The 27,632-nt window shown below is 37.2% G+C and overlaps 1 protein-coding gene across 5 annotated transcripts in view; it reads left to right on the forward strand.

The window, feature by feature from the left end:
* Positions 1-27,632, forward strand: part of PPP3CA (protein phosphatase 3 catalytic subunit alpha) — a 322,846-nt gene that overhangs the window by 134,335 nt on the left and 160,879 nt on the right. For all 5 annotated transcript variants that reach the window (XM_045992725.1, XM_045992700.1, XM_045992690.1 and 2 more), the window contains one exon: positions 22,758-22,958. In XM_045992725.1, coding sequence (XP_045848681.1) covers positions 22,850-22,958 — 109 coding nt within the window. In that variant the 5' untranslated portion in view covers positions 22,758-22,849. The remainder of the gene's footprint in view (positions 1-22,757; positions 22,959-27,632) is intronic.

Here is a 27,632-nt window from a genome sequence, read left to right on the forward strand (position 1 = left end):
GCATATAAAATATTGATGATGTCATTAAGGAAGTGTGAGTTGAAAATGTCACAGATATATCTAATGACCATCATTGAGGCAATAATATTATTTTTCTAATGGAAATAATATCGACAATATTCTGTGTATTTATTTCACTACCAACATTACTTTAGACTTTTTCTTACTGTGATTTTAGGTTTTTCTGTGCTTTTCTAGTAAGCACTGGCTTGTCACGCCTGTATACAAGGATGTTTGTCACTAACTCAGATTGTCTTTGAAATGATTTTTTACTGTGGCACTTCTAATTTATTTTCTCCTCCTTATTACATGAACCCATACTATTAATAGATTTGCCAATTTAATATTATATATTATGTTGTATAACTTATGTATCATTCGTGTTATAATGTTAAAATTTCTAATTTAAATATTAGATGTAGTGATAAAATATTTAGGAAAATTTGAGCACAAGAGGATACAGTTGTAACAATCAGACTTCGGCAGTGATTCTGAGAACCCCAATCTCACCCTCCCATCCTTCCTCATTCTTATGCCTTACAGGGAAGTAGAATTTTAACATGGATTCCACCACACCTAGCTGCAGGTCTAGGTCTAGGACACATAACACTTAACAAAAGGCACTTAACCAGAGCTTTTAAAATGAATGAATAAACTCAGGTCTTTAGCAGATGTTCTTGAAAGGATTATTTTGATATGAAGTGGCGTATGGATATCTAGTCAAAACTATGGAGCATTAAAGGGGTAGAGAACATTTTTCATTGATTGCTGATTCCTATTTCAGGTTTGGGACTTTAAAAAAAAAATCTATAGTTCTGTTCATTTCAGCCCTCTAAACCTGTCCCTTTTTCCTTCACATCCATTTACTCCATTAGTTCTGTTTCTTTTTCCCAGAGAACAGTTTGTTTTAGAGTTTATCCCCTGGCTGAAATATTCTTATTATTGTGTTCCTATCTTATCGGGATATTGGATGAACCGTATTTTCCATCGTTACACATGATTTTTCCTTTTTTTTCTCTAAATGAATTGTTTCTAGAAAGGAATCTAAACCCTGGGTAATTATTATTCAGCCTTGCTAGTGTTTGTAAAAGCAAAAGTTGACCTTAGACAGTGAGGAGCTATGGGGAAACATGGGTATAACAAAAATTGTTTTTAAAAGTGAGAGGAAAGTATTCAACAATGAAGGTGGGGGAGTCGGCTTTAGTTTTTTACTTAGAAAAAAAGGGGGAGAGGGATGCCTGGGTGGTTTAGTCAGTTAAGCATCTGCCTTACGCTCAGGTCATGATCCCAGGGTCCTGGGAACAAGTCCTGCATCAGTCTCCCTGTGCAGCGGGAAGCCTGCTTCTCTCTCTGCCTGCTGCTCAACCTGCTTGTGCTCACTCTCTCTCTGACAAATAAATAAAGTCTTTTAAAAAGGGGGTGTGTGTGGGAGAATAGTTCAATAAAATAATGCCATTTTTCAGGAATTTTTCTCAGAGTGATTGATGTCTCTTCTTCCTCCTCCTCCTCTATTCCTTTCCCTTTCCCTTTAACACTCTTTTTTCCCCCTCTTTCATTCCCCCCTTTTCCTTTCACCAATGTTCATAAAGAGTCTTCTCCTTGATGGGCTTTTCTACAAAATAAGTGGTTCATCCTCAAGCTCCAGAGGAGTAAATAGGACTCACTGAAGTTTTTTTCTTGTTCCACCTTGACAAGACAAACAAATTCTTTATTAAAATGTAGATCCCTGTAGCATCACTCAGAGACTCTGGCTGGAGGAAGTAGAAAAGGTAAGGGTTTGACTCATCTGGGGGGACAGCATTTGGCCTTTAGTTTCTGTCTCCTCCAGATACTTTTGTGCAGTACCCACCCTGAGCAACGGAATGCATAGGCCTGCCTTATGCTGCTTTCTGTTTTTCATAGTATTCCTTCCAAAGCTGCAGCTCTGGGGAATGCCCCTGGGATTTGTGTGCAGGTAAAATGGTTCTATATCAGCAGTTATATATCAGAAACTCCTATGTGGCTTGTATTTTCAAAATGGAAAGCGATCTAGAGCCTACTGGTATTGTTTCCTCGCTTTTCGAACAGGAAACAGCAAACGGAAAGTGAAGTTACATAGCCAGTTAGTGGCAGAGCCGGTCTGAATCTCTGTGCTAACTTGAGGACCACTAAAGGCAATATACTGTTTCACCCACCAAGCATATAGACAAAATTAGATCTGATAGTTAAAAATTGTGTGTCTGAAAGTGATTTGGCATACCAATTGATTTAATGAATTAGGTAGTTTAGCATGATATAGTGTGAAGAATTGAAAACAAACTTACTTGGTTGTGTATCCAAACTCTACCACTCAATATTAGAGTGAACTTGGATAGCATATTTAATTTCTATTTCTTAATCTGTGAAATGGGAGCAATAAACACTTATTTTATATGGTTATGGTAAAGTCAGGTTTCAAATCCAAGGATTCAAGCCTCCCCCCCCCCCCTATTTATTTGACAGAGAGGGAACACAAGCAGAGGGAGCAGGAAGGGGAAAGCAGGCTGGACCTGGGGCTCAATCCCAGGACCCTGGGATCATGACCTGAAGTGAAGGCAGTTGCTTAACCAACTGAGCCACCCACGTGCCCCCAAATAGTCAAACCTCTTGACACCAGGGTAGAGTGCTGTAGGCATAAATGAAATCCATATAGAATGTCTAGTCTCAGTTTATCCACTAGCATACCTCTTTCTGCAACAAATTTTAAAAGTGTTTCTAAGACCTTTACTTATATGTTTTTGGGAACATTTCCATTTTCTCTGGTCATTGAAAGCATATTATTGATATTTGAATAACAGGCTAGGAAAGGTATTTTTCAGTAGTTTCTCCTTCAAAATGGTTTCTGATACAATTTACCAGGGATATAAGTGTGGTTTTACTTAATCCTAGGTAGGCTGTTAAAATCAACAGAACATTTTTGTAGCAAGTGAATGGCTCTAGAAAGTAGTTTAGAAGGACTTACTTTTTGGAATCCAGGGCCCTAATCTGGTGATCAGCTAGGGAAATGGAATTCACAGTGTCATGACTAGCAATAGTAAAGTGAATTCAGGATTCAAAAAAAAAGTATAATTGTGCATATTTATTATCATACTAATTCCTTAATTTGAGGCAGTGCCATTCATTCTGCAAATGAGAGAAAAATACTTCATATAATTCACATTCATTTGGGGACCATATTACTATTTTCCCTCATGTGGTACAGTGGCTAAATAATATGTTTCCAAATGGGAAGTCATATGTAATGCCATGTTGCTCATTTATGTAAAGAGAGCAGGGGTGGGGGGAGTTGGTAACAGGCAGGGGGAGAGGGAGAGAGAATCTTAAGCAGGCTCTGTGCTGAGCATGGGGCTTGATCTCACAATGGAAGAGTCAGAGGCTTAACCTATTGAGCCAATTGAATGCTTTGCTTTCATATGTAGGTCAGCCAAAAACTACCTCAGAAAGCACCTTCATTCTTATATTCTTCTATTAGATATTCATTGTTGGCACAAAAGTTCAAGACTTAGGGACTTCCTTCTTTTAAATTAAGCCTGATATTCATTTAATAACAGATTCTTTAAGTTTGGTGATAAGCCAGTCTGTCATATACTAAATATGTCTTGTATTTTTCTGATACTTAATTGCTATTTTTATTGGGCTTTGGTACTATAACTTTAATCTTAATCCAATCATATTATATTTCTAAATCTTCGCTAAATGGCAAACATTTTTAGTGCTATATAGTTAAGTATATTACAGATTTTAAATGGATTAGCAGTATTTTAGAATAAATTCAGTGTACCAGCAATACAAGGTTTGTTCTAGAATTCAATTAGCTTTATTAAATTAAGGATTTTAAAAATGCTTAAATGAAAACCGTTGAAGGTTAGTTTTATTTAGTTAAAAGGGACATTTGGATTAGAATGGTGAATAAGTCCTTGTTTCTGAAACACTTAAGTGAGTTTTCTTTCTCCTTCACTGTTGTTTACCTTTCTTTACCACAGAGAAGGAATTGCTTGCATTGTAACAAATTAACAAGAAATTATATTTTGCTTAATAGGTAACTGGATGGTTAATAGTTAATTAGGTACAAAAGAAAATTGAGAAAACTTTGATTCCTTTCCTCTTACTAGAAATGAGGAATTTCAGAGAAATCAGTACAATGTGCATTAATTAAAGCATCCAGTGTTTTTGTAATAACCATCTTTATTTATATATAAGTATTCCTTAGGGAGTGAAATCTATTTATGGAACTTTGTATTTTGCTTAATATCTCTTGCTCAGATGAATAGTTTTTTTTTTAAATTCTTACAGAAATCTGCATTTATTTTTAAAAATTTTCAAGATAATCTTCTCTTGGTGTGAAGACACATATTTCATTTGGTAAATGTAATATTGTATTTTACATTATTATTTACATTATGAATTAGAAATATTGTCATTGTAAATTATTACAAATGTAAATATTACATTGGGTAAAATGACATTCCTTTAAGGCAAACTCTATTCAATGAATATATACAAGATGAAATCTAATGAAAGGACATGAGAATTTTCTTAGCATAGAGGTACACTGTTATATAGTCACACCATAAGAATGAAAACACTTAGATTATTGCTATTAGAGTGAACAGATGGTGTTCTCTAACATTTTTCTCTTGCATTTTAGCTAAGAATTACATTAATTTAAATGAAAATAAAGTAAAGGGCCAGAAGGAAAATTGCTATGGTTAATCATAGGCATGTGCCTAATCAGTGTGCTAATGGTTTGAATTTCTTTTTTTCTTTTCCTGTTTTTTTGGGGGTGGGCGTGGGTAGAGGAGGGGCCGAAGGCAAGGGAGAGAGCATCTTAAGCAGGCTCCATGCCCAGCACAGAGCTTAAAGTGGGCTTTGATCTCAGGACCTTGAGATCATGACATGAGCCAAAATCAAGAGTTCTGTGCTTAACTGACTGACCCACCCAAGAGCTCCCCAAATGGTTTTATTTCTGTGCGGTTCAGAGCTTATCAAAATGAGACTTCCAAAGCACAATTTGCCCTTTGCATTTGATCACTGGTTATTTCAGTGAGCTCTCCCAGGTCATTTTGCTGACTAGTTAAATCAGTGACTCCCCAGAGCACACTGGCCTCATAAAGGGTGCTCTTATAGATTATTCTGCTATGGGAAGAATCACATTCTCGAGTGTTAAGTTTTGTTTATCTAATAGGTATTAATAGAACTTCCCCCACAGAGTCACTTAGGAATCCTGAAAGCCCAAGAGTCCCTTATGGTATGGGCATCATCTCTGAGTGAGGGTCTGTAATGATTTTTGCTCTCCTTCATGGGAAAACACAACTCAGGGAGCCACTGCATTTTTCTGCTTTTGCTCTCATTTTAACAGGTCTCATAGTAATCGTAGTAAACATTTATTGAGCGGTTTAGTCCCTATCAGGCATTCTTTGAGTTTTTATGTGGCATGTGTAATTGAATCCTCACCATCGCCTTGCATGTTGGTATTATTATAATCGGCGTTTTGCAGATGAGGAAACTCAAGCCCAGAGAGACTGAATAAATCCCGCCAAGATCTAGGCCAACAGGTAGCAGAAAAAGGATGCGAACCCAATAGGTGGAGACCCAGGGGCAAAGACAGTTGCGTCGCCCAGACTCCTTTCCTATCAGCCCCTAAAATAAGAAGGGACATATTTTATTTGAGAACAAAAATTCATTGTAATTAATGTGAGTAAACACTTCAATGATTTAGAGTTTTTGTTATCTCTGACTAGCATGTCAAAGGATTGGGTTGGCCTTGGATCACAGTTGTAGAATAGTGAACACTGGGTTTCAAAATGGAGGGAGACAGGGAAGTTCCTGCAGCTGTGGCAATTCTATCAACCTTGAAAATCAAAGGTTTTCTTTCTTTTGGTTGGAAATCTTTGGTTTCCTTCTTCCCTAATTAGCTTTTTTTTTTTTTTTAATACTTTTTATTTATTTGACAGAGAGAAATCACAACTAGGCAGAGAGGCAGGCAGAGAGAGAGGAGGAAGCAGGCTCCCTGCAGAGCAGAGAGCCTGATGTGGGGCTCGATCCCAGGACTCTGGGATCATGACCTGAGCTGAAGGCAGAGGCTTTAACCCACTGAGCCACCCAGGCGCCCCGATCCCTAATTAGCTTTTTAAACAGTAATTAGCCACTGCCTTCGACCACCTACAATTTATAGGCATTTGCAGGTTCCTGCTGCTAACTTTGGTGGAGAGATTATGTCCTGGCCCCACACACTACCTGTGTTATCTTTACTCTGCAACCTAAACACAGTTTTCTTATTCTCTTGATCTATAAAATGACAATTATGATACCTGTCACAAAGGGTTATCATGAGGATTGAATGAAATCATGTATTTGAAAATGTTCAAATATGTCACGTATGTACAGATAATTGCTTCAATGTTCTAAAAGTAGTTCTTTTAAAGTTAAAAATGTTATATTCATAAAATAGTTCTTCCTTCCAAATAATATCTCTGCCTAATAGAGCGGGCAGATGAAGATAGCTAGAGTGGTTTTGAAATGAGTTAATATATAAGGAATGTATTCGTTATTGATTTGAAGATACCTAATAGCATTTAGTATCTTCAAATCATATTGGACGTAACCCCATATTATAGAGTTGTATTCATGTGTCATTAAGTAAACACTATGTGTATTATGTAAAAGTAAAAAATCTTAACTTTTGTTGCATGATAGCACATCACTCAGTATGATGCATATATGATTAAGGAGAAATCAGAAATAAGCAGCCTTTCCACTATTTTTTGAAATCGACAGACAAATGCTTCTCAGCTTAAACAAACTAATATGCTTACGATTTTGATGAAAATTTCTGGCCGATTTTACTAATATCCTCTCTGTTGAATATTCATGTCTGTGTGAACTTACTGACTTACTTTATCAAAATAATTGAATTGGTTATTTGTGTGCCGTAGGCTTTCACAAAATACAGTGTGACAGGAAGACTGAGTTTTATAGGAAATAAGTTAGGAAATGATTGCTCTCCCCTCCTGGATAGTCATCAGATACAATAACATCTGCAAATCTCTAAGAAAAGTATTGCACTAAGCATTTTCATAAAAATGTTCTCATTTAATCCTTTTAACAACCTCTTGAGGTAAATATCTCCATTTTACAGGTGTGGAAACTGTGGTTTCTTTAGGGACACATAAACATTAAAGCCAGAGTGTGACTCTAGGTGATTAGGGACTTTGTAACTCAGAACCACTATACTTTGTAGCATTGAGAGTTCAGATTCTGCTCATATTGCTGGTAATTATCAATGGCAGGTAGACTAACCAGGCATTCTAAGGAACAGAGGTTGGGGAGGCACACTTTAAACAAAATCACTGACTAGCTTGAGAGGTGGCCAGCAGTCATTAATGGGAAACTTTTATTTTTAGGCTTTGGCTAGAACCTGAACTCAATGCTCATGTGTAGAAATGGAGGCTCCTCTTACCTTTGGATCAATCCATCAGAAATCAAATTAGAACAAAGACCTTGTACTTTTTACAAGTGGAGTACTGAATCAGTGATTCCTTGTCCTATTCTGGTCTCTTTCAAAACTGGGAACAATTAAATAAGAAGACAGGTAAGCCAAATAAGATGTCCAAGGAACAGACTGCACATTTGGGATAAATATTATTGCATTTAGAGAATTAGGTGGTAAGATGTGAATCATGTGTCCATAAATCATTGGCCAAATGTTTTTGGAATGCTCTCAGTGGCCATCACTCTGGGTAGGGAATGATGAACTCATAAGGAAAGGGCATCACTAGGGAATCCAGAGGACTAAATGTGTATTTCAGGCTTTGCCATTAATTACCTCTGGATCCCTGGATGACTCCCCTCTTATTTACAGAGGCAAAGTCACAAGGATTAAAAACACAACTCTAGAGCCAGAGGGCCCATTTTAATCCCTGGCTTCCTTTACTTATTTGCTACAGTGTGAACTTGGTAAATTTATTTAGTTTGGTAGTGCCTATGTTTTTGCATATGAAAAATAGAATAATGGTATCTGCATCATGGGATTGTTATGAAGATTCAGTGAGTTGGCACATATACGTGTTAAGAACAGTGTCTAAGATATAGTAAGTGCTATAGAAGTGATTATTGTTTTTTGTTACTATCATCACTGGCACTCTTACTCTCTTTGAGTCTTAGTTTCTTCAACTAGAAAAATGAAAAATGAAATTAAATGATATGTAAGAACACAATTTCAGATTTGTACACATTTGTTGGACTTAGCATAAAACCCATCTAATAATTTGTGGGTTTCTTATGAGTGCTGAGGTATGAAAATTAATACAGGCAGGAAGTCCTCTGTGTTTCAGGGGCAAAGAGAGAAACACAAAACAAAAACAAAGTAAAAACAACTTTGTGTTTTGGTGATCCAAGGACATTTTATTAAGTAATTGATACTCAAGGGCTGGGGATTCGGATGGAAAGCAGGCTTTGAAAGATCTTTTTAGCAGTTGTGACATTTGAATAGGGATGATCAGGAATCAGGAGGTTGCATTCTTAAGGAGCCTACAGAGGCATTTGTTAATCAGAATGAATACTTAATGAAGTATTATTATGGTAATAATGTTCCCAGTGTTTTACAAATATTAGTTTGTTTAATCCTCCATTTATAGATCTGAAAACTTTAGCATAGAGAGATTAAATTATTTGCCCCAGATCGTATAATTTGGTGAAGTTGGAGTGTAAACCCAGGCATTCTGAGTTTGTGCTTTTAGCCCCTTTTGCCTCACTATTTCTGAAAGGCTTGAGGAAAGGTATGGAATTATATGGCATACTGGGGGTGTTGAGTAATTAGGTATGACTAGACCATAAGGCTTGGGGATTAAGTGGGTAAAGTGGAGTTTACTGGGGATTTGGAGAAATCATCTGATCATTATTTGAATAATCTAGATGAGAGTGTCATTGAGCAACTAGACTAGAATGGGTCTCATAGGAACATGAGAAAGCTGTGATGGAGGGAGCCTTAGCCCCTTTGGCTCAAGGAGTCTTTTGAGAGTCTATTAATCTGCAGACTTTCTCCCCAGAAATGTGTGCAACACACAACATTCCCACAGAATTTCAACAATTTCGCAAAACTTTTAATTTATTTGATGCTTTACATAGCTTAGTTTTTCTCTCTTGTAATAATTGTGTACTTTCATTAAAGTCTGGAGTTTTTCTTTTTTCTACACTTTGTATTTTTCTATGTTTTCTATGTTTTGTATTTTCTTCCAGTAGTCATATTTTAAAATATGTTTTCTTTAGATACCTGTTCTTTGGTTTTAACTTTTACAAAACGTAATTTAGGCGAGTTCTTAATAACTTAATCAACTTTGTATCTGCACTGTATGAATATATATATTAATAAATGACCACACCTATTTTCCTTTGTTGCTTGAGTACCAAATAGTGGTGGACCTTGTGCAGAGCAGATAATCTCTATCATGATCTACACTGTTCTTTGTTTATTCAGGAGAAGTTATTTGAATAGTTGTATCTGGGATGGGGAAATTATTTGCATTAAAGAAAAGGGAGATAAATCCTATTCCCAATGCAACTACAATGGCCTCTTATAGAGAATCAGATTCAAGAATCTGTCCTTGCTTCTAGGACACACTTTATTGTCCCTAAAGCATGGAAACCGTTTGGGTAATTAGAGTCTGGAGGGAAGGGAGTTAGAAAAGATTGCGTGACTGATTATCATTTATTTTGTTTATCATTTGGTGTGAGTAATAATTGGGTCCCTCTTGGCTAGGTGGGGAGTAAGCAATGCTAATACGTGTGGGAAATTATTCTAGTAAAATTCACATGCTATTTAGGATTTGGCTTTTTTTTTTTTTTTAAGGGGGAGGGGCAGTGGGAGAGTTAGAGAGAGAATCCTAAGCAGGCTCCATGCCCAGTGTGGAGTCTGATCTCACAACCTTGAGATTATGACCTGGCTAAAATCAAGAGCTGGATATTTAACTGATTGAGCCACCAGGCATCTGCTTCCTTCTGGATTTTCTAAATAAAATTTTCTGTTCTCTAGCTTACTTTAAGAATATGATATATAATACATATAATATACAAAGTATGTGTTAATTGATTATTTATTTTATTGGTAAGTCAATAGTGGGCTATTAGCATAGCAGTCATACTTATATGCAGATTTTGGGGAGTCAAAAGTTAGGTGCAGATTTTCAAATGCATGGGGTGTTAGTGCCCCTAATCTTCATTTTGTTCAAGGATCAACAGTATACCATTATGAATATCATAGATACACCCTGATCTATCTAGGGCTGTTGTAAGATATGGAACTGAACACATCCTCAGTATTGCCAGGCCATCATTCTTTTGTATGGTGAGAATGGCTCCATTCCTTTCCTATGCAATAACAGGCACAGGTTTTGTGGTGAGTGATCCATATTGGATTACCTCTGGGTGTGTGCTTACACTGTCATTGGTGAGGATAGTGGGAACTCAAGTTTTGAAGTGGAGCATTATCAAGAGCCTTATAAAAAATACACACAACTCTACTGTTAGAGTAAAACATACAATTATACTATTTGATTTGTGGTGTGTATGTGTGCACACGTGTATGTGTGTATATGTTTGTGTGTGTGTGTGTATGTGTGTGTATGTAATTACTTTTCACGGGATGTGTCCTATATCTTACATTTGTATTAATCTGCTAGTAGTTCTACTTTTAAACATAATTATTTTGGGGGTGGTAATTTAAGCCAAGGAATGATTTTAAATGATGTGGTAATAAAAAATATTATATGTCTTGTCTGCCAATTGTGAATTCTGCACATGTAACTGTAAGAAAAGCAGTCCCAGTGCTGGCTAAATGGCTCACTGTGATACTTACTTTTTGTAAGTGGAAGTGAAGCTTTTTGGATGTTTTGGGGAACCATAACCCAAAGTCATATGTCATGGGAGTTATGTTGTTCTGTTTGCCATTCTATATGAGCTTAGAATGAGTTAGATAAACTAGGTTTTAGCTATTCTTGAAGGCTGCATTTCACAATGTATCTTTCATTTATGTCTTGTAGTAAGATTGGGGTTCACTCTGAGTGGTAGTGATAGTCATCAAGCAAGTAGTTAAAAGAGGGGAGGGGAGGACTCTCCTCCTGAACTACTTTTGACATATAGGGATGCTGAGAAAGTGTTAGTCATAAATCTGAGATATCACAAAGCTGAAAATGAAAAAAAAAAGTTTTTTATTTTACTGATGCATACTTCAATAAATAGATACCACTAGCATTTTTAACTAGAAAAATGTTCTTTTTAAAGGAAATATTTGAACTGCCTTCTGAAGTTTCATGGGATAGAGCTCTATGAGTGTAAAAACACTGAAGCCCTGTTATATCCAGGTGATACTATTTTTATTGTTATTGAGTCAATTTTACATCGCAAATAGCTACAAATTTATCTATGATCCTGCATTCACCTATGGGATTAAAGATAATTAGCACTTCAGACTTTTTGTAGTGATTGTGCCCCTCCCCTTTTGGTTTTCTATCTATTGCTCACTTTTGACCCTGTCAGTTTCATCTTGGAGTGAGGCCTCTAGCTCTACTCCACCATCTGGCATCCATGGTCTCTTTCCTGTAATGAGTACTTTGAAAGAGACATTTACTAAATGAACATTTCAGTTTCCGAGTTATTTTGGTTATATAAGACAAAGAGAGATCAGAAGTAGGCAGAGAGGCAGGCAGAGAGAGAGGGGGAAGCCGACTTCCCGCTGAGCAGAGAGCCCAATGTGGAGCTTGATCCCAGGACCCTGAGATCATGACCTGAGCTGAAGGCAGAGGCTTAACCCACTGAGCCACCCAGGCACCCCTCTATTCTCTCTTCTTAAACTAATTTTATTACCACAAAATTTCCCCCAATTCTAAGAAAGCAAGGAGAAAAAAAATCCATTCATTTTTTCATTCTTTCAGAAATGCATTGATTGAATATCTGTCAATGCCAAGGCACTTGTCTTGCTGAGGCAAATTATGCTCAGAGAGTGAGATTCTCTTTGCCAATAATGTAGTTAACACAGGCTCACTGCGGGAATTATAATTTATAATGGTAATATTTCACAAGCCAGTAGCATATGGGGTAATGTCTCTTAATAAGCCAATAAAGAAATAACATACTCCAGACCAATGATGGATTAATTGCACTATTGTTCCAGGTTAAGGGGAGATGAAGGAAATAAAATCCAAATTTAGTTGACGCATAACCGTCCAGGAGTTGGTTCTCAGAAGAGTTGGCTTAGCTAACCAAGAGCTGACGTCCAGCTGCCAGGGTAAAGCAGAAGTCCCTTGTTGCTGGCGCATGTTGCTAAGGGAATGAAGGTGCTGCTGTTAGTGGGCAAGATGCTTTCCTTCACAAGGCCCCTGAAAGGTTTTCACCATTCCTCCAAAGAGTTGTCTTGCCATGGTAGGAGCTAATGCTCGAGGTCTTTGTATACCTGCTGCCGAAGCAAACACTGCCTAAGGTCTTTGGAGAGCTATTTAGATCAGCAATGGGTACCCTTACCCACACCAAATACTCTTGGCAGGTCTTCAAAATTCTTGGTATTTAACGTTTAAATGTACATTACATCATAGAGACTCTTCCCTATGCTCTTATTGATAAGCCCCCAGAGACATCCATCAACAGATGAGCTACTGAGTGTTTATTGACAACAACAGATGTTGGTGACAACATTCTAACACAGTTTTCTCAGTGTAAACAAATTCACCCTTCATTCAAAACAGCTTCACTTAAGACATAGAAAAGTGGATTTGAAATCTTAACAACCGATACACAACAGTACGGGACTAGACTTGAATGCAACTTGATTGTTAAACTTTCTGTTTAATTAAGCTGATTTTTTTTTTGAGTTATTGATGACTGATGGACTTATTTAAAGAGATTTGGTGTTACATGTTAATTTGAAATTGACATTACAATTAATCTTTTTCCTTAATTACTTGAGAATTTCTTCTTTGTACACAATATATGAGAGTGGAGAATCTCCTGTAATTGTGGCTCCTTATTAAGGAAGGGAATGCAGTCTGTTGGAGCTTTATTATGAAATTAACCATTTTCCACTTGATAGATTAAGAAATGCGAAAGTGCCCTGAAATTTGTCCTTTAAAAAATTCTCTGTCCTTTTTTTGGGGTGTGCTATAACATTCTTACATGTATCATCCTGTGATTAAATTTCCAGGTTACTCTAAATGATACCTAAATTTGAAAGAGCCAATTCTAATTATCCCAATGTGACCTTAAGAAAAGTAAGAGAATAAACTTTATTTTTCTGCTTTTTTGTTGGACTGAAGTATTTAAAAGAGTAAGGTAGAAATAAGAGACAAAAAGTCCTGAACCTTTCAAAATGGAAAATTAATTTTAAACTTATAAGTATGTTCCTATTACCTATTGTTAAAACTGTTTTTGCATAAATGAATAAACAGAAATAAAGAAACTCCCCCCCCAAAAAAAGAAATGCGTGTTTGATTTAAAATAAAATTGACAAATATATTTTAAAGATAAATGAAAATGAAGTTTCAGAGGATCTAATTGTAGGTGGTAGTCACTAAAACATTCCAATTTTTAAATCAAGGTATGTGAGGATTATGATTTGGGGAGCACACATTTGAGGTGCTAAGACCTGGAACCTCCTGTATTATTCCTCAGACTGGGTGTTTCTTAGAAATGGTGAACCAGAGAAAGTGGAGAGTAGGTCTGGTCTTCGGACTGAAGCAAACAGTATTATTTGGCATAAGCATTACTGAAGCATGGAGAGGCCCAGAAGACCTGATATTTCATTGTTGAGCCCACAGGGAGTAGGGAGCAGAGAGCCAGGTCAGGGGGGATTAAATGCAAACTTGGGATTTTAGCTCCCTGCCCCTGGCTCCCTGGAGGGTGACTCTGAGGCCTAATATTGATCTTTGCTTCACGGTGGCACACAGATAGAAGGCTGTATGCCAGACTTATTTTTTTTTTAAACCAATCACCCTTTATATGTAAAAAGTGGTAACATGGTAATATCCTTAAATTGCCATTTAGATTTACATTATTCGATATTTGGGACACAAATTTGCCATATCATCAAGACCTTTCAAAGAAGAGAAAGCCTATTCATTTAAAAAAAGTTATTCTGATGCCTGTAGGTGTTTTAAACACAGGGATGGGGACCGTGGGTGAGCATGTGGGCATAGAAAATGTGTGGGCATCTCGAGCTGAATGATGAATTTGAAAGGAAAGAATTGTGTGTAGGCATAGATTGATTTTTCATATCAACTTCCAAGTTTAATTGAAGGCTTAGAGGGTTTGCTATTTTTAAGACAGAGATTTCTGAAGTTTACATTTATTAAAGAATTTCTAATCAAATAGTTCAGCTCCAGTATAGGTAAGGTCCTTTCTTGTATTTCATGTCTTAGGCCATTGTCTTGAGGATTTCTGAATGGTAAAGTATACCTTGGGTTAAATAAAGTTTTATAATCCCTAGATACTTTTCATTTCTCAGGGAAAATTATCGTGTTCAAAGGGACCTGCTCACTTGGGAAATAAATTCAGTTTGTCTTAAAGTATCTTGTTTGTTTCTTGATTTTAATCTCCTCCTGTGACATATTTCTCTCGAGAAAAAGAAAATGTTCAAGGCAAAAACCAAACAAACAAAATAAATAAAAAGCCCTCCGCTTAAATATATTTCAGTGAATAGAATTTTATTCATTACTGTAAGTTTGCTATTCTAGAGATTAGTGTAAATACCATTTGCTAAAAATATTGCTGTAGTCACTTCATCTAGTACTGAGATCAAATACATATAGTTGGGGTGCCTACGGTTATGACTAAGTATGACTGCTTACATATTTTTTAATTAAAAAATTATAAAGTACACTCTTACAAAATGATACATCTTCAATTATATACTTAAAAATTTTTAAGTATTTAATTTACTTACTATTTAAATTAAAATATTTAATATTTAATTAAAATTCTTCATTTAATCTGAACATTCAATATCATATGTTAAAAATCAATAAATATAATTTTGCTTTCATTGTGTATACATATAAAATAATTTGTGATTGGCATGACCACCATGGTAAGCACTGGACTTGTACATATAACTTTTTAATTTTAACAACAAAAAATCAGATTTTATTTAAGCTTTTCAGTAATGCCGAAATGTTTTGAAACTCTTAAAATATAACTCTTGTCAAATCGTTTTTCATATTGAATCATTATTACATAATGTTTTATGTAACCCAACTGCAACTTTTCTAGTAATTAATAAACTCACCAAAATATCAAAACTTCAAAACAGTTCTGTGATAGAACGACCCAGTCCTACATGTAGATGGGGTCATGGACTATCACTCTGTCCTTGTGTCCTTAGACTTGAGAATGTAGAGTAGCCAGAGAATAAGAACAGCTCTACTTAGAAAGGATAAGGAGTAGCTGTGTACCAATAAGCCTATTTAAATGAAAAGTATTTTGAAATTCAGATAATAAAGGAAGCTCTGATTGTGCTGGTAGGTGCTCATTTTCACTAATTAAGTATTAAATCCCTTGTAGCTATAACAATGATTATTTCAATTATTTAGTGTCTGATTTTTATTAAAGAGTTGCTTGTAGCACATTTCAGATTTAGGTTCAAAAGTAATGTGTATAAGAAAAATTCTGCAAGCCAGAGGAGAAAAGATGCCCTATTTTAATGAACACTTCGAGTATCATACTGCCCTTTTATTAACAGTTTGGGGAAGTTACATAAAATACCATTGTGCTATATTTGCATGTAAACATTCAAGAAAACCAAATGAGGTATTCAGTTTGCTAGTGAAATGATCAGTGCACATACCGTGTCTGAAACTGGATACATTTTAAGGCTCAGGATCTGAGGGGCAATATTCAGAGGAGGCAGAAAAGGAGGTCTTTGCTTTAAGGATGGAGGAGCTCATCAAAACTGTAGGAAAAAAAAAAAAACACACGAGTAAATAAATTGGGGTTTTATTTATAGATTTACTGTGAAGATTTTTTTTTTTTTTTAGTTTCAGAGGGACCGGATGTTTCTGTTTACAGGATTAATATTCAACCACACTTGAGATGAGCAAGCATATTTTAATTTGACAGACACTAATGTCTGTGATGAAAGCCAGCGACTTTCAAACAAACGAGTGATGAATGTCCACAGGAGTGGTGAATAAGTGAATAAGTTCCTACGGTGTTTCTTAGAAGCTAGCTGTGGTTAATTTTTAAGCTGCCCCTCCTAGACAACATGGTTTGTATATCTTTGCATATAGACATGATGTGCATGGATTAACATGTATCCCCATACCGACAGAATTTTTTTAAACCCAGAAGGATAGAAGTCAAACCTACTGGCTCAATATTAGACCCAAGCAAAATTTAGTGAAAAGTCATCAGGATTTCCTTTTACATATGTCTTCACTGTTTATTCAGAAGCAGGATCAGATTTCAGGGTAATTTTATTTACTTACAAAGGAGTTACTTTTGTGTATTTTAACTGGCATTTTGTGTCTTAAAATTAGCATATTGTGTTTTTCATTCCTTACCTCAAAGGCAGAACCTCATCTTCTGGAGTCACCTAAAAAAATGAGATATTTCTTCTATTCTTCAGATGGAAGAAAGCTGTGTTTGTATCTGAGAGTTTATAGGAACCCAGACATAGCCTTAAAATAGATAAAGACACTTTTTTTTCTTGCTTACTCATTACATCATCTCTCATTTTCTTCAAATTTTGTTCTCAGTTTTGTGGTTTAATGCTTTTCCAGGTATCTCAAGCAAAAGCCAATAGATATAACCATGCTACCATATCACCTGGTAATCTGTTCAGAGTCTGGATCTGCCAATATTTGTTTTCTCTTTCCCACTTCTTCGTGGTGCTTCTTACTGCCTGGCATTGAATACAGTGCATAGTAGGTGCTTACTAGGTGCTTGATGATTGATTGATTGGTTGGTTGATACGGTTTGATAAGAATAGTAGTTGTGACATATACAAATGTCCACCAGGGAAAAAAGGAGTGCCAGGCTATGGAGGTCACCCAGAATGTGTTTAAGTTGTGTTTGACATGTGATATACTTAAACTGTTCTCTTAACATGTGCCAACATAAGTATCTTAGTGCAGACAGTACTGTGAAACATGGGACAGGAGCTGTTTCTGGACACATTCTGATGACAGAGACGGAAGGAATACACAGGTCTGGACTTGCAAAGACTTCACATCTGCTGTGTTTGACTGACATTGTGGAACATGTTTGGGGGTGGGAATCAAACTGCTTGGGGTTTTATATGTCTTTGCTTATGGTATAGATCCGTGACTATCAGTCTGGACTTCCCATCAGTTTACCCTGGGTTTCTTTAAAACCATGCCTAGATAAATTAGATCAGAATTTCCAGAGGCTGCCCCTCAGCATCATTTATTTTTAAAAGGGATTCCAATGTGCAATCAGTTTGAGATCATTTGAAGTATTGAAGGAGCTAAATTTGAAAAAGAAGAACGATTACAGAATATAATTTCCATTCCCCCTATTCTCAGTTCCTGGTTGAGAAGGCTGCATCATGGTCCATAATAATGTAGAACAAACGATTTATGCAATTTTAAATGTTCTAGTATCCATATTAAAAAATAAGGAGGAGAGAAGAAATTCATTTTAATAAATCGTATTTAGCCCAATGTATCCTAAATCTTATTTCAACATGTAGTGACCATAAAAATATTAATGAGGTATTTTGCATTTCTTGTTTTTTTTGGTATCAAGTGTTCTAAATCCAGTGCACATTGTAGGCTTGCAGCCCATCTCAGTTTGGGCCAAGCCCATCAATACCAGCCACTTTTCAAGCGTTCAGTAGCCAGGATGTTGCTACTCAATTGGACAGAGCAGACTTGGGAAAGTGCTGGAATCCAAACCAGGAGACCTAAAGTTTAGCGGTTTTGCCAATGACTAATCCTGTGACCCTGACAATTCACTTATCCTCTCTCTGGACTTTGGTTTCCTCTTATTTAATGTGAGGGGGTCAGGAGTCAGTCTGAACTGAGAGAGTTCTAATTGCCCCAACAGTCATCATGGGGAAGAAGAGAGGCTGAAAGATATACTTCAGGATATACTTCAGGTGTCTTTTTTTTTTTTTTTTTTGAATAAAAAAAATGAAGGGAAGCAAAGGCTTGAAAAAAAATCTCTAGGCTAAATGTCTTTTTCAACCGTGATTCTTTCTTGTCAGCATTTATGCAACCATGCCTGGAAGAGGTCAGGCAGCAGTTATGCTGCTCTTTATCCAGTGAAGGTATCACCGTGACAGGGACTCTAGGGTGTTTCCCATCGAATAGTAGGAGTCCTTTTTTTTTTTTTTTTAAGATTTTTTTTTATTTGAGACAGAGAGAGAGACAGTAAGAGAGGGAATAGGTAGCCGGAGAGGGAGAAGCAGGCTTCCTGTCGAGCAGGGAGGCTGATGTGGGGCTTGATCCCAGCATGTTGGGATCATGACCTGAGCCGAAGGCAGGTTCTTAACCACTGCACCACCCAGGCGCCCCTAGGAGTCCCTTTAATTGTGGCTAATGTGGTTCAGATTTGAGGAACAGAAATCTCATATACCTAGATCTCCCCCAGAGTGAGAGCAGATCACTTCTGGTTACCAGGACACATTGTGGTCATCTAAAACTGATGTAGCCCAAATCACAGGAGGAGACCCTTGACTCCTTAAGAGGTGGGATCCCCCTTGTCAGCCAGACCCTAGGGCTAAAATTATGCTGGCGTCCCGGCTTTTCTGACTTGGAATGTGTTTCTCTCTGATGAATGGATAGTTGGCAACAACTTTAGTAATCGTTCTATGGATGCCAATATTGGATACATGATTTCGGTTCCTTGACTAGTAACCTTTCTCTGGATCAGGTAGACGAACTCTCTGGTAGCATCAACAAATGGGAAATAAAGATACAAGATCATGTTCTGTTCATTGGAAATCAGTAGCTGCCAGATTTCCACAGCCATTGACATGGGAACTTGCTCTTGGTCCAGTATATTGTTTGCTTTTAAAGCTGTGATTTATGTTTGGAGTCAGTTGAGGATGTATATCTCCCAAATTTTATCTACTTTGCTATCATATTTGAGGAAAAAAAAGTGACATTGAGTGGTAGTTGTGAAGCAGAGAAAGCTGAGAGGGTTTCTAGCTACTTTTAGGATACTTCTGAGAAGACTATTAGAGCACCATTTTCCATACTTAGTAGGCAATTATAAAAAAAATTGGTTGGGAAGAGTCAGGCAAATATCAACAGTTATTTCTAAATTTTATTAGATGCACAGACTCAGCTTCTTCAGTCTTGGCCTGCTCATGTAGCAATGAAAGCAACTTATAATACTCAAAACAATGGAGGGGAGGGAAAATCCAATTTTATTATATCAAATGTAGCCATTTTTACAATTAATGAAAGACATGTTTTCTATGCACATTGGAGTCTCTGGTCTAAGTAGTTTTTGCTCGGTATTTGGCACATATCTGTGTGTAGGACGCCAGTAAACAGAGAAAGCAAATAAATGTGACCTTCGTAAGGCTGGTATTTTCTTTATGAAGCCAACGGGTGCACAGATACACAAATACTAGCCCACTCGTATTTTTTGTCCCAGAAAACTCCTCTCTGGCTTCCAGCATCTCTGCATTCCAACTTCGGCATCATCGCTGTGCATCTTGGTTCCCTGGGGGCCTTGCCATCTGTTTAACCGGTAAAGGGCCCCATCTCATCAGTGTCCTTATCATCCCGCTGGAAACAGAGCCCTCTGGTTGGCCTTTTTCCTCTCTTTCCTGCTCCTGTTTATTTGGAACCAGCTCCTCTATGTCAGAGCAGGTGGCTTCACCTTAGCAGTTACCCAGGATTAGCAATTACTGGAAGGTAAAAGATTGGCCTCGAAGAGGGAGCATCTGTTACTGCAGTGAACTTGGCATTGGAGAGAGCCTAGGGACTTGGACAAAGTCTAATTCATGAAGGTGATGCCTCTCAGGGTGCTCTTCCTTTGCCTCTCACCTTCTTCAATGCTTCAGTTCTTTCAGGTTTAACCCTTTCATCTTTCTTAAGTGTAATAAGGCCAGCTAGTCCACGGGTATCTCACAGCCTTCATATGCCTGACAATAAACCAGTCCCCTATCCTTTCGTGCTCCTAGGATTCTTGTACAGTTGTGCACAGTCACTTCAACCTTCATAGTTGCCCAACTCTTACCTTAGGAAATCACTGAAAAGAGAAAAAAAAATTGGCTCTTTGCCTTACTCCAAGTGTCTTTGGAAGTTTCTTCCTTTCCAACCCCTGTCCTATGTGTGGGGGATTTTGAGGAGTTACCAGGTAAGATACTTTCTAATTTCAAATCATACATAAAGACCCACATTAAAAAAAAAAAAAACAAAAAACAAAAACAAAAACAGAAAAAAAACCCAAAAAACCAGAAATGTGGCTATGGAAATGTGGAATGTGGCCATGTTTTCTTCATAAGCATATCCGTTAGGTAAGGAAAAGCAGGGAAGACAAAGAAACAAAACGAGCAAATTTACCCCCAAATGCCTGAAGTCTAATGACCTAAATTCCTCATTTTTCTTTTAAGATTTTATTTATCTGACAGACAGAGATCACAAGTAGGCAGAGGCAGGCAGAGAGAGAAAGAGGGAAGCAGGCTCCCCGCTTAGCTGAGAGCCCGATGTGGGGCTCTATCCCAGGACCCTGAGATGATGACCCGAGCCGAAGGCCGAAGCTTAACCCACTGAGCCACCCAGGTGCCCCTAAATTCCTCATTTTTTTCTCCTCCTTGTTTAATTTTTCTTGCCTTAGCTCTTATTGTACACTGTGCTTCGGCATTATGCATTTTGTGTTTTAATCTGCATCATGGTTTTGTATTCTAGATCTGTGCTACCCTGAGCTGCCCCAAATAATTTTGAAAACAAATGTGGTCTTCATGAGAAACGCCTCCCAGTATTTGTTAGAATTGCAATTCTAAAAAGCGATTCCCTCCTGACTCTACGATTACTAAGCACTGTCCTAAGTCCCTTTTGAGAAGCAGTGTAGTGTCCTTGTTGACAGCTATTCTAGCATCGAACTGCTGGAGTTTATACTCGTGGGTCGACATAGAAATTGCTAGGCGATTGTCTTGGGCAAAGTGCTTAATATTTTTAAGCCTAGGTTTCTCCCCCACAGTAATGCTGTGAGGACTAAGAATACTGATATGTAAACACACATGCGTACGTCTTACTCATCTCACAGCTTTCCTGTTGTGTCTGACTTTATTACCCGAACGAAACCTGGCATAAAGGAAACATTCTATAAATGTTAGCTCTGGATGTTTCTACGTACTTGAGTTATTATAACAATGCTCCGAGAGATGTAATCCCCAATCTACAGGTGAGGCAACTGAAGCCAAAGGAGGTGATTTCCCTTGCCCAAGGTCATAAAACTGGTGGGTGTACAAAGCCAAGGCTTGCACCTGGGTTCATCTGCCCACAAAAGCCTCATGCTTCTCCACTGAGTGTACTCAAAATGAGTGCAGCCTCATTTTGGGTGCATAGTTAACTAGATATGCTTGGATTATTAAGAGAATCAAATTTTATCCATTAGTATAGGTTTACATCCTGATTTTTCTTTTCTTTTAAGTACTTGTAATTTCTCTTGGATAGCAAATCTATGCTACTAAAATGCACCAAATATTTTGCTATTGCTCTACCGTAAATCTTGCTCCTGTGAGAGACGATTTTAGAAAGTTAGGGGGCTAGGTTTATTCCTGAATATCAAATGTTCTAAGAGAGGAACCATCATATGGAGATGTTCTTATGCATGTGGCATAATGCACATGGCAGCTGAAAGGTTCATGAAACTGTGTTTATGGTCCTTCTAGATATTTCTAAGAGATCTGACTTGTTTTCCAGTAATGACTCCTCATGTAAAATAGACATGACTCACTCTCACAGAAGGGGCTTATTGGCCATTTATCAGAAATTTAACCTTTGTGATACCATCTCTAACCATAGACCTTTGGATGTCTTGGTACATTGTAGAGGTTTAGTGAATATCCTTAGCTGAATGAGTGAGTCAATGTATTCGCAGATGTAATGAGTGATGGTAGCTATCAGAGAGCTTCTTACTGTTAAGGCATGGGGTGTGGGTGAAAGAAAGAATGTTGATTCTGGGTCTGAGCAGTTTTGTTTGTTATTATATCATATTCCTAAATACCTGTGTCTCCTCCCTGACACCGTATTGTCCTTCACTGTTCGAGATGATCCTGTGTGTATGCGCACATGAATCCCGATTTCCTGTTTAATGTTCAGTGCATTTTTTGCCTTTTTGCTCTTAGATTTCTGCTCTCTCCTTAAACAGTGAGTCAATGAGTTTACTCAGAGGTGTGACTTTCTTTGAAGGGCCAAATCTAGTCTGGGAGACCTTTTCCCAGTGGAGACACATCTCCTCCCGTGTTAGTTATGGTTAGATGTATAGAAACTATTGTCTTTTGTAGAATTGATTATTGCCTAACAGAAACCTCTCCCTCTCTTTTTATTAACTTAATCAGGATCTTCTAGATGCAATGTAAATTTTCTTTCAGCAGTCAAATCTAGAATCAAAGAAAGAAAGCAGTCTTGCATTCTTGACAACCCTTGATTTTGTTTTAATGTGGGAACTTCTAAAATACTCCAATAGGTGTTAGTGCCAGAGGGAGATATTTGGCAGTTATTATTGAATTTTTATTGGGTTTGGCTAATGGAATAATTTGACTTTTTCTTTTTCAGCTGTCCCATTTCCTCCAAGTCACCGGCTTACAGCAAAAGAAGTGTTTGATAACGATGGGAAACCTCGTGTGGATATCTTAAAGGCACATCTCATGAAGGAGGGCAGGCTGGAAGAGAGCGTTGCATTGAGAATAATAACAGAGGGAGCTTCAATTCTCCGACAGGAAAAAAATTTGCTGGATATTGATGCACCAGTCACAGGTAAGTCCTGAGGATGGAGACTGCCCACTTGTAGCCACACTTTGTTCTTCGCATCAAATCAAAAAATGCTAGGTACCGGTGAGTCTTCAAATACATTTTTCATCTTACTCTTTAACTGTCAAGTTTTTACATGAAGGAGTAAAGCTATGATACAGATATAACTATTTTTTTAATTTCATGTATTGAGTATCTGTAAGATGGTGATGCTCTAAAAAGTGTTGTACCGTTCAGAGGTGAGGAAGATATTCTGATGTAATACTTTACTTTGGAGCTGATCTTGTTTGTTGGTGGAAACACTATCTGGCACAGAGGACACAAAACATTTGTTGGGAAAGATTGGACAAGGTACACCAAGACATCCACAGTGGTTAAGAAAGTGACAGAGTTAAAGCCGCTGTTCTCAAAATGTTGTCCCCAGACTAGCATTATCATCTCATCCCTCTGAAACTATTAAAATGTAAATTCTTAGACCCTGCCCGGAATGACTGAATCATATTCTCTGGGCTGTGGCCATTTCTGTTTCATCAAGTCCTCCAGAAGATTCCAGTACACATTCAAGTTTGAGAACCACTGAAGTTTAGGAAGAGGCCAAATTTCATGCCTTCTTATAGTATTTTGTGTCTAGATAATGCCTTCACTTTGAGTTTTTTTGCGCTGTTACTTCTTACCGGCAGATAGATATTTTTGTATAAGTATCAAAATTAAATATTGTCCAAAACAATGTTGTATGGTATAGTGGGTCAAATATTAGAGACTTTTGATCTACCCTTGTAGAGTTTGTAAACTTGTAAGTTTTTTTTTTTCTTTTTTCTTTTTTGGAGAGGCTAAAAATTATTTGTTTTCTCCTTAATTATTATCATTCTAGCAAAGGAAAAAAATTAGACACAGGATTTTGTCCTTTTCATAATAAAGGGGGGATATTTTAAAATATTTCACATATACTACTGATTGCTTCTTCCAAATCTTTATTACTTACGTAATGATTGGCCTTCAAAGGTATATTTGAGTATTATTGTTAAAAGAAAAATAAGCGCTCTAGAATACCAGACCAGACCTTTCTTGGTCAAAATGTCTTTAATGGTTCTTATTCCAAAGAAATTGACAATCTTGATGTTTTATTTTTGGTTGGTAATGCAATTTTTCTTGTTTGTAATTCAAAAAATGTAATGAATGTGTTTGGGGCCAGGCAGCAGAAGAAATTAGCTCTGATGGTGTTAACTCAGTTTTGACCAGTGTTGAGTAAATCAAGCCATGGATTCACTTTGTGTGTATCACTGTGAACCCCATTTTCCATGTGTTCAAATGGAGTCTTGCTTTATTATCTCTAACTCCTACACCCCGTGAAAACAAGATAATACCAATGTGAACATTCTTTACTTTCTTAGATACTAAAATTCTAAATTTGTTTAGTATCCAGATACAAGGGTAGAAGCCACCAGCAAAAAATAAAACAAACAAACAAAAAGACAAAACAAACAAATAAAAAAAACTACTGTAAGAATTGGCCATAAATTCCACTTATAAATTAATGATAAAGATATTTTATCATTAAGTTTGTTTTTGTTAAGAATGAATGGCTTGATATTTTGAGTTTATTTTTTATTTCACATGATAATGTGTGACTTGCAATGAAGAATTCATGTTAAGTTCACTAATGAGCCCAGTAGGTGGTAATGGAGGTGATAATTATCACTTAACAAAACATGTAAAATAGATATTTAGGGCAATGTATTTTCTGGGATGCAGTCAGCTTTTCTTTTTGATTAGGCCCTGTGCTGAATGAACACATAGAGAAGATTCTGGAAGAGTCAGATTTAGGATGTTTTATCCCAGAAACCTTCTGCAGTCCATGGACTAATTGCCCCCATGTTCAGTACAGATCACACTTGGTTCTTTCCAGTGAAATACCAGCAGACAGTTTGGCAGAGTTTGGAGTATAGCTATGAAGAGACTTTAGAAATCAGGACTCAGTCATGTATAACATTCCCAGGGGAAGCTAAAACCCAAAGCTTTTTAGATAGTGACAGAAGCAGCTACGGAGACATCACAGAATATGTAGCACTAGAGAAATATAATCCAAGCAGGAAAAACTTTTTCTCTAGAGGAATGTTTATATGTCATAACAGAAGCAGAATCCCAAGGAACCTCTTGTGGATTCCATTGTAGTGATCTCTTTTCCTTTTTTCTGGGAACATAAGGATGTGGAATCATAGTGAAAATGGGAATAGAAAAAAAGAGAATAGAAAAAAAAAATTTAACATTTGGGTAAAAGGGAAAAAGGAAGAAGCCTTTGCATGTAATTCACCATAAAGCTAGATTTATAGCTTCATATCCCAGCCCACGAGTTTCTGAGCAAAAGCTGAAACCTGCAAAAATGCAAAATGAAATCAGGATACGTTGATCAGACAATATTACAATCCTTTTATTTTAAAATACTTGTCATAAGAATTTGAGCTAGGAGTGTAATGTGCATTTTTAAATGTTTTGTTGTTTGTTTGTTTTGAGAGAGAGAGAGAGAGTTGGGCAGAGAGTAAGGGAGAGGGAGAGAGAATCCCAAGCAGACTCCCCACTGAGTGTGGAGCCTGACAGGATGGGCTCCATCTCATAACCATGAGATCATTACTTGAGGCCAAAATCAAGAGTCAGATGGTTAACTGACTGAGCCACTGAGGCTCCCCATGTATTTTTAAATTGAGAATATTTGTTGCTTAGATGACTGAATCAGTAAGGTTGTCCTTTTTTTACTGATACTAGGCTATGCAGTACAAGTCATAGTTGACACTTAAAAATCTTCAGGATAGAGTATTCTTTATGTGGTTCAGAACTCCACACTTAGAAAAGATGGAAAACTCAGTTCAGAGGAGAAGGAAGAAGAGGTAGAAGAAGGAAGTAGAAGAGGAAGGGGAGAAGGAAAATAATATAGAGATATTATTTTTTATAATATACAAATGATATATATGCAATGAGAATGAAAGGTATAATATCCAAATGAGAACCTGTGATAAAGGTTAAGAGGAAAGAAGCAAGGACTTTTAATGTGTTGGAAAAGCCTGAAGCCTGACAACTTGGTGATATTCAAGTGGTATTAGAAATAATCTCTCACCTGCAAATGTGAAATTCCTAAAAATGGTGAGGTGAGTGAGCCCTGGTAGAAACTGGTAACTTCTTGTGTGGAATTCACCTTTACGTGGAACAGATCTGTAAACTCTCAAAACGAAACAAATGACAAGTGTTTTGTAGTTCTACACAAAAGTCCTCCCCCACTTTCCCTCTAGTCCTCTCCACTCCGAGTTTTTATTCATAAAACTGTTTCGCTCACAAATGTTTAAAAAAAAGTCTTGCTAATATCTGTGCCATGGTTTGCCCCATTTTGAGAAAAACCTAGAAATTAGTACTCTAGTTATTTGAAATCTGGACATTTCATTTCTTGAGCAGGTCTTTCATGTTTAAATGAACCAAGTTGCCCAAATCACCTTCCCTGACTTGAAGTGTTTATAAGGTAGTGAAAGGCTTATAGTTATTTCAGATTTCCTTTATCCTTAAAATGTTTCCTTTACCCTTAAAATAAAATGTTTCTGTACATTTTATTTGGGGGAAGAAGAACCGGGAAGCTGCCTAGTCCCTACCTGGCCTTTTCGATGTGTCTCTCTGGAGGAGATAGAGCACTGTGGACCTTGCCCTCCAGGGGGTTAGACTCAGATCAACCAGTAACCTCGTCACGGGAGTGGAGGTGACCATTAGCCAGGGTCGCAATCAAGCCAAGGAAGGTATGAGGCATGTTTTGCTTTTTTCTCTAAACTAACTTGCCTCATTAGAATGGTAGCTGTTTCAGAGATTTAATTTGAAGAATGTGTTTCTGTGTTGGAGGCATTTTCCTTCTCTGATTCTTTTAGGAAAATTCCTAAAATTTCCTTCTCTGATTCTTTTAGGAAAATTCAGTTGAGTTTATCTTTGTTTACTTGTAAGGTACAAATGGGATAGGTAGCCAGAGGTCAGTGTGGCCACTTACTATGGACTGAATGTTCATGCCCCCGCACTTCAATATTCAGATGCTGATGTACTAATCCCCAATATGATGACATTTGGAGGTGGGCCTTAGGGAAGTAATTAGGGTTAAATGAGGTCATGGGGTGGGGTTGGATCCCCCATGATGGGATTATTGCAGGTCTGAGAAGAGGAAGAGATAAGAGCTCGCTCTCTTTCTCTCCTCCACCTGAGGATACAGTAAGATGTCCCTATAAAACAGAATAGGGTCCCCATCAAGCACTAAATATACGCCAGCACCTTGATTTTGGACTTTCCAGCTTCCAGAACTATGAGAAATGTTTGTTGTTAAAGGTACCCCATCTCCAGTGTTCTCTTGAAGTGGCCTGGACCAAGATATAGTTCATTTTGGGAATTCAATTTAATGAATATTTATTGAACATTTATCTTGTACGGGTGGTGTGGATTATACAGAGATGAATCAGATGTGGTCTCTGCTCTCAGGGGCTCAGAACAGGATAAGGAAAACTGATATTTTTGGCCAGAAATATCCAACTGTGGATTATACAATATATGATCTAGATTTATTCAAGCAAATTAAGAAGTACCAAACTGGATATAGCTAATTTAAATCCAAAAAGTTTTCCTATCTTCCAAATGGCTAAGGTTTCCCTGCCTGACACTTCCCAC

This window comes from Meles meles, chromosome 2 (assembly GCF_922984935.1).
Source record: "Meles meles chromosome 2, mMelMel3.1 paternal haplotype, whole genome shotgun sequence".
NCBI lineage: Eukaryota > Metazoa > Chordata > Mammalia > Carnivora > Mustelidae > Meles > Meles meles.